Source organism: Nyctibius grandis, chromosome 12 (assembly GCF_013368605.1).
Source record: "Nyctibius grandis isolate bNycGra1 chromosome 12, bNycGra1.pri, whole genome shotgun sequence".
Lineage (NCBI taxonomy): Eukaryota > Metazoa > Chordata > Aves > Nyctibiiformes > Nyctibiidae > Nyctibius > Nyctibius grandis.
In genome coordinates this window covers 9,894,430-9,902,367 of record NC_090669.1, presented here as the reverse complement: position 1 = coordinate 9,902,367, position 7,938 = coordinate 9,894,430, and the positions used below count along the sequence as shown (strand labels likewise).

The 7,938-nt window shown below is 45.2% G+C and overlaps 1 protein-coding gene across 1 annotated transcript; it reads left to right on the top strand.

Moving 5' to 3' along the window:
- Positions 1–4,036: 4,036 nt before the first annotated feature.
- Positions 4,037–7,697, top strand: UQCRFS1 (ubiquinol-cytochrome c reductase, Rieske iron-sulfur polypeptide 1). The gene is made up of 2 exons (XM_068411551.1): positions 4,037–4,300; positions 6,885–7,697. Exons 1-2 carry the CDS (start codon positions 4,090–4,092, stop codon positions 7,493–7,495), a joined length of 822 nt encoding a protein of 273 aa, XP_068267652.1. The 5' UTR covers positions 4,037–4,089; the 3' UTR covers positions 7,496–7,697.
- The last annotated feature ends 241 nt before the right edge of the window (positions 7,698–7,938 follow it).

The window sequence follows — 7,938 nt, the reverse complement described above, 5'->3', positions numbered from 1 at the left end:
TAGCTTTAAAAGGAAAGGCTATATAGCAGAAAGAAAGCAGAAAACTTCCATTTTAACTTCCAGAAACTTCTCCTTGCTCTGCACACTCCCAGTTCATACACCCATGCTCAGCAACGGCACCATGCAGGCACCAGAGCCAGGTGCTGCCATCAGCACCACTCTACAGGCCAGGGCAGCAATGTTTGGACTGCATTCCACAAGAGTGTCTAAACACTTTAAGCAAGCAGCTTTCCTCACTCGTTAGTAAACACACTAACATGAAAGTCTGAATGTTATAGAGTCAGAGTCACTTCAGTTGGAAGGGACCTTTTGAGATCACCTAGTCCAAACTCCCTGGCTCAAGCAGGGTCAGCAAGAGCAGGCTGTCCAGGACTCTGTCCAGTTGGGTTTTGAGTATCTCCACAGATGGAGATTCCACAACCTCCCTGAGCAACCTGCTCCTGCACACAGCTGGGCCATGTTACATCATCTGCGCCCTCCTGTCTTATAGATGTGAGATCATGCAACATGACTAGAGGCGGGGAGGGGATCACCTGGGCCACATGGCACTTGTTCTCAGTCATCCTCCACAACACAGTGTGAAAAACCTCATCTTCCAGCGTGATGAAGCACCTGCTTTACCAGCAACACTCCACAAGGGAAGTTTGGTGGTTTGTTTTTTTGTATTTTTTTTTCTTTCTGAATACTCTTATTCAGGGAGAAACTAAATGATCATCAATGCAAAACCAAAAAGCAAATGCAAACACTAAAGTCTCAAGTTTAGCAGCACTGACTTTTCAGAGCAAAAAATAATGCAAGATGGCAAAGAACTCAAAGAAAGATAAATTTCTGGTAAGATCAAATTGCCTGGGGTGACCAACGTTTTAGTAAAAAGCCAGCCAAGTTCTGAAGTTAATATCTGAAGAAAACATAAACACAAGAATAAAATACTATGAAAAGACAGGCACTGAAGCACCACTGCACATGCCCAAAATCATAACAATATGCTGCAACTATTTCATAATATTGCAACTGTGACATCTTACAGCATTTGTATTAATGCAAATGAACTTTTAAATTACTTTAAAATGTCAGGAACATTAAGCAGTATAAATTTTAATGAATTTTTCTTGTGAATGTACAAAGGAATCACAGAGGTCTGATCAGATAGTTTACACAATACTATATTGGTACTTAACTTTCAGCTTTGGCTGGAAAACACTTGCTCAGTATCGATGCTCAGGAACATAAGCCTAATAATAGGTCTCAAAGAAACACCTACACACTGGAATACGCTTAGTAATTTTAAAATTAAAATTACTCTTCTTTTAGACTCTGATAACAGAATGTGGTGCCTTTTTTTGCTGAATATTTTCATGTTTTAATCATCTTTTGACCATGCTGTAATTTGAAATCAGTCTTACGTCTTTAAAAAATTTACAACCATATTTTCAACAAAAAAAAAAAAAAAAATCACAGCTACCTCTTTTTGTTAAAAGTCTCTAGAAGTAGCAAGCACATTTTGCCAAACATCTCTTGGAATAGCACCCAGCCAGAAAAATATATTGTTTTGGACGAGGCCACGTCTGCCCCATCCCAAACAGCTGAGCTGGGTTAGCAAATCCAAAACTTACATCACTGTCAGAACTCAGAATCCTTAAAAAAACTCACAGAACAACAACCACCCCCAAAACCCACAACCGGTAACAAACCCTTCCACAAATACTAGCTCAGCTCCTCAGTCTCATGGTGAAACATCAAGTATCTACAGTGTACTATCTGATGGCCTTAGTAGAACCTCCTCTTATTTGGTCCTGATCAGATCTTCACCATGACCATGATAATTTTGTAATCTGTTAGAGAACAGAAAATAAGATCATGTTTCTGCAGCTCTTCTCCTCTTAAATGAAATGATGTTTGTAAAACTTGTGCTGTTAATATGGCAGCCACATGGGTCTTCCTAGTTTTCTCTCCTCCTGCTTGAATATTATTTCCACCTGTACATTGATTCACAGCCCCAGTAGTTTCTACAAATTACCTTTCCTCTAGAATATTATTATGGTGTCCTACAATTACTACATCACTACTACCTACAGTGAGCAACAGTACAGTGCACTGAGTGGGTAAATCATTATCCACCCAGGCTTAGATTTCACAAACTTGCTGGGAAAGAAATAAATTATAGATCTATACTACCGGAACTGGAATGACCCATCCCACTTAATTAGAACTACCATATTTCAGTACATTTCAGACAACAGTTAAAAAGATTCAGTGAATTATATGAAAAAGTCAAACCCTTAAATAGATCTTAATAAGACCAGCCCCTAAACTACCACTCCACAGAGAGAGTTTCTTTTTAATGCACAATAATAAAATAATTTAGCAGTAACACCACTAGCAACAGCTGAATTTCAAAGCAATAGCTCCTTATACAGCCAGTATGAAACACTAAAGCTTCATAGCCTTGCATGAATGGACTGGGCTGACTAGCTGAGAAATTGTGGTTAGATTTCCAGAAGTTAGTTCAGCTCAAATGTCTTTACAACATATCTCTGTGTAACTTTATCCTGCATTTTGGGAAATTTTTAGAAGCCTGAACTAGTGAAAAGGCTTGACTGGAACAGGTATGAACCTACTAGCGTACCCACCTAGTATCAAAATATATCTTAAGACTGGAAGCTGTGACAAATCAAGCACGAGACTAATGCTATAAAGTAAAATAAATTTGGAAACATAAAACCAAACCACAGATATTTATTTATTCACCCTAGTTATCAGTGGAAGAATGGGTCTTTCCTTTAGTGCAGGATTCATCTATGTGATATATCTATTGTCTTCTTATCCTTGCAATTAACTCAAACAAGTTTTGGGTGAGAATATAATCCCAAATTGAGCAGTTACTACAGCGAACTAGAACCATGCCCAGAGGAAGGACTTTCTTAGTTGGGTTGGTGCTTCCAACAAAAGTCCAAGAAGCTCCTTCTGTTTTACAGTGCCGCTGCCCGACCAGAGCCTGTCGGTACGTCAAGGCTGTAGAGCTCTGCGGAGGCAGCCAACAGCTTCCCTGTTGCAAAGGGAGAAAAGACTGCCATGGCATTCTCCCTTCTAGTCTCAATATAGCAGGAACTTTTAGAAAATAATCCATTTTGTCTTCAGGAAAGCAACTTCGGATTCTCCATAAATAATCAAAAATACAACAAAGATACTCAGAGTACTTAAATTTATTCCCTTAATGAAGAAGCATTTAAGGTGTGTGGCAGGGGAAGGCAGAGGGCAGTGGTTTTTTTCACGCTCACCGCGCAGATCTCAAGGTGCCCACGCCAGCCGAGCTTCCCGCACCGCTCACACGGCTGAATGAAACTGAACTGAGTGAACACAGAAATTGGACTGAAGCGTTCGCGCCTCAGCCCGTGTTTGTGACTGAGACTGGAAGAAATACACTTTGGGCACTAATGACAGCGGTGTGTTCCCTCACCCCGCCACTCACTGATGGGGAGTTTCTGGGGAACTGACCTCACCAGCAGCCTGAGCTCGTCAGTTACCACGGCCCGTGACACCCCCTGCGCCGTCTACACGCCGCATTCCCCTTCCCACGGGCTCCCCCAGGCCCCGCCCGCCGTTATCCCCACGGGCTCACGATCCCATTCTGCGCCCCGGGACCGGACCGTTCCCGACCGCTGCCCCCTCGCTCTCCGCACCCGGCCCCCCCCGCGAGCACAGCGCCCTATGAAGGCGGTTCCCCGCTCGCAGCCCCGCGGTCCGAGGACTGCTCCGGACGGGCAGCTCCCGCAGCCGCCGTTTTGGCGGGGCTCCCTCTCCCCCGCCGCGCAGCTGCGGTCACACAGCACCGAGACGTCCCCGCGCTCCCCAGGAACGGGAGCCCCGGCGCCGCAGCGGCGGCTCCGCCTCCGGGCTGCCACCGTGCCACAGGGAGCGCAGGAGCAAGCTGCACCGCCCGCTGCGCCGTGACGTATGACACTAGCACGCAACGGCGCTGCCATGACGCCACCACCGCGCGACAGCGTGCTCCTGTAACGTCAGCGCGCGCGCGCGCTCTCCCGCCGGCCGGAAGGTCGCAGCGGTGACCGGCCCGGCAGCCGCCCCGCCATGTTGTCCGTGGCCGCCCGCTCCGGGCCCTTCGCGCCCTACCTGTCGGCCGCGGCGCACGCCGTGCCCGGCCCGCTGAAGCAGCTGGCGCCGGCGGTGGCGCGTCGGGCCGAGAAGGTGCCGCTGGACCTGAAGCGGCCTCTACTCTGCCGGGAGTCCATGAGCGGCCGATCGGCCCGGGGGGGCCTCGTCGCCGGCGCCAGCCTCAACGGTGAGGGCCGGGGGTCGGGACGCGGCGGGCCGGGCCCTGGAGGAGCGCCGGGGGAGCAGCTCGGGGCGGGGGCGGGCGGCGGCCGCGTCCCGTCGGGCGTCCCTCTCGGCTCAGCGGGCGGGAGCCGGGCCCAGGGTCCAGCCGCCGCCCCAGGCGGGTCGGGGGCTTAGGCGGCAGCGCCGGGGCACCGCACGGCCTCGGGCAGCGGGAGCTGCCGCCTCCGTCAGCGCTGCTCCGTCACCGCTCGGGCCTGTGCCCGGCGGGGAGAACGGGGGACTCACCGCAGCGGCTGGCGAGGGTGTCCTCCGCGCTGGTCCGGCCTGGCAGGCTGGGGGAAAGAGAGTCGTGAGTTAGTTGAGGGGTTTTGGATTTTACTCCTTTGGGTTTTTTTTAGTATTTGATGCATTATTTGATTCCCAGTTCTCATCATTATGATAACGTGTATTTATAGAGTTTATAAAGTAACTATGGAGTTAAGGGCATTGAAAGCCTGCTTCCTTTAGATGACTCTCAGGCAAGATTGTGCCTCATGCCAGGTACTTCCCTGTATTTCAGGGGTGTCATGGTGCCCACAGACGTGAAAGCAGCCGCCTTTCAGAATCCAGACTACATGTGTCGTTACTAGCAGACATCTATCTAGTCTGAAGCCCTCAGCCTGACCAAGACGAGACATGCTAGGCTAAAAAGCTTTCTGTAGGGAACGAAGGATCTGCAGTTTATGTGGATGTAGTATGAGATACTAGAAACACTTCTTAAAGTGTTATTTACCCCCAGAATTAACGGACTGTTGTGCCCATTGTATATACAGTTTAAAACCGTATCCTCTACTCACTTAACAACATACAGAAACTAAATAGAAGCAGAGGGCCGCTCTTATTTGTTTGATCTGGTGCATCCGTGCCCCTTACTATTCTTAAAAGGATAAAACAGTTGCTGAACAGTGATACTTCAAACCACTTTTACCTGTTCAGCATCTTCCTCTTTTGCAGGAACACAGGAAAGGACCAAAACTTTGATGCTACCACTGATTCTTTGAGGCATGTGTGGAAGTCTGTAATGCAGATCTAGGGTCCTGTTTTCAGGAGTGAGAAAAAAAGCACATTCAAATCACTGAAATTTTGTGTATTAGCACATTCCACAAGAAACAAGTTTCTGCTGGAACGCTAATAAGCTTCCTGCACTGCTGGTGCTGGGCATGTAGTAGCAGTTTGCTTCATACTGTTACATACATGTAAGTCTGGGAGATGGCAGTGCCTTGTGGAAGGTGCTCTGTAGCGATGAGAGCTACATACTTCACCTGACCCTCAACCGTAAAAGGATATGTTCAGGTGAAAATTCTGCAAAACTATAACTAATGTAGCTGACATTTAGTTTTAATTAGCATCAAGCACGCTTTTCACTGACTATAAGGAATTTTTAGAAGTTAATCATATTGCTTGTTATTAAACGTGAAATATTTTAAGTGTTGATACGGAAATAAATTCATATGGTTTACTCTCAGAATTTTGAATTTCAGTTTAATTTCTCTGCAATTAAAATCCTACAGCAAATACCTTCTCTATGCTGAGTTACTTGTCAGTAAATGTAAATATTTCCCCATTATATTGCATACAAATCCCTGGGAGTTATTTTAAGTACTTTGAGAGAATGGTTTTTATTAACCTCTGTTAACTTTGTGCCAACTGCTAGAAAAAAATAAAGGCTAACTCATTCTTTTCAAATAACAGAGGTTGTGTTTGGCAAGCAATACGTTCTGTCTTTAGCGTGTTCTTTGGCATATAGATTTTCATTGAGGGAAGTAGCTTTCTTCTGCTGGAGAAATGAATGGAAGGCCTCTTAGTGAGCCGTCACATCTTGTTAGTTTAGCACACAGGTTCGGCATGGGAATCCTACTTTGAAAGCTTGTCAGTTGGATAGTTACTAACTTTATCCCTAAATCCTTCTAGGAAGTGAGCCTGGCAAATAGGGGACCACAGAGTTTGAAAGGTTTAAAAATTATTTACTGGGGCAGTTAGCTTTGACAACAGGTTAATACAAAGGGGGATGCCTGATACTGCATTTTTAATTGTAAAAATGCTTAACCACACGCTTAAAATATTAAAGGAGTAGAAGTTACTTGAGTCAAAGGAAAGCCCAAAAGTGTTAAGCTACAGCTGTGCAGAGTTTACTAAATGGAATTTCTTCCTTTCAATTTTTTCAGTCAAACATTTGACTGGAAAACAGGTCTGTAATTTCTCAGCTAGTCATGGTATTCTGCAGGAGTTTTTCCTTGAAATCTTCCAAAAAAACCAGTTCACTTTAGACCCAGAACTTCTCACAGATTTTTCTGCACTCTTATGAGGCTTCATGTAAGTTTCAAAGAATAGGTAAAATGGTTCACAAATCACCTGTTCATCTACCAAAAATACCTTCTGGAAACCATTTTTCTACAACGTGAAATGTATAATTAGCAGAATGCTACCCAGACTTTGGAATAACTTCTACCCATTATTCCAAAAATGCAATTTAAGAGGTGTAACTTAAAATACCATCATAATATTTTTTTACATGAAAGCATTGTCATTTGATATTCTTTTTCTTGCAGCACCTGCCAGTGTTCGTTGTGTCCATAACGATGTCGTGGTACCTGACTTCTCTGCTTATCGTCGTCAAGACGTGCTGGATGCCACCACATATTCTCAAGGCAGCAGTGAAGCTAGAAAAGGGTTTTCCTACCTGGTGACTGCAACGACATGCGTAGCAACTGCATATGCTGCCAAGAATGTTGTCACCCAGTTTATTTCCAGCCTGAGTGCTTCTGCTGATGTGCTAGCGTTGTCAAAGATTGAGATCAAGTTATCTGACATTCCAGAAGGCAAGAACATGGCTTTCAAGTGGAGAGGGAAGCCCCTTTTTGTGCGTCACAGAACCCAGGCTGAGATTAATCAGGAAGCTGAAGTTGATTTGTCTAAACTGAGGGATCCGCAGCATGACTTAGACAGAGTACAGAAACCAGAATGGGTCATATTAGTAGGTGTCTGCACTCATCTCGGTTGTGTACCCATTGCTAACTCAGGAGATTTTGGCGGTTATTACTGCCCTTGCCATGGGTCCCATTACGATGCCTCTGGCAGAATCAGGAAAGGTCCCGCTCCCTATAACCTTGAGGTTCCAACTTACCAGTTTCTTAGTGATGATTTAGTGGTTGTTGGCTGAATAGCGAGGTGCTTGCTCACTTTCCTGTTTCTGTGAATGTACACTCAAAAGGGTTAACCGAGATTCTGGAATACTGTAAAACTAGATGATCCTGAAAACATATTAACTGTCTAGATTCTCAAGCAGAAGTATGTTCGAATATTTCCCTGTGTTGAATTTCAATAAAAATTTGGAGTGAGCACTTCTTCCTGACTTACAATAACGTGTATTTATTTGTGTACTGACTTCTGGTGTGTCTAGTCAAAGAGATAATACAGCAGACCCGGAACATGTTTATGGAGCCATCCTGAAGGGCTGCCGATTCAAGATAAGACACAACTACAAAGCCATTGTTTCCTTAATACCACATAGTTTCATTATTTGTAATTTGGTTTGTTTGTTTTTACTGCATAATGGGGAGAAGAGAGATCTAAAAAAGATCTTCTTGTGAATTTCTAGCAGTG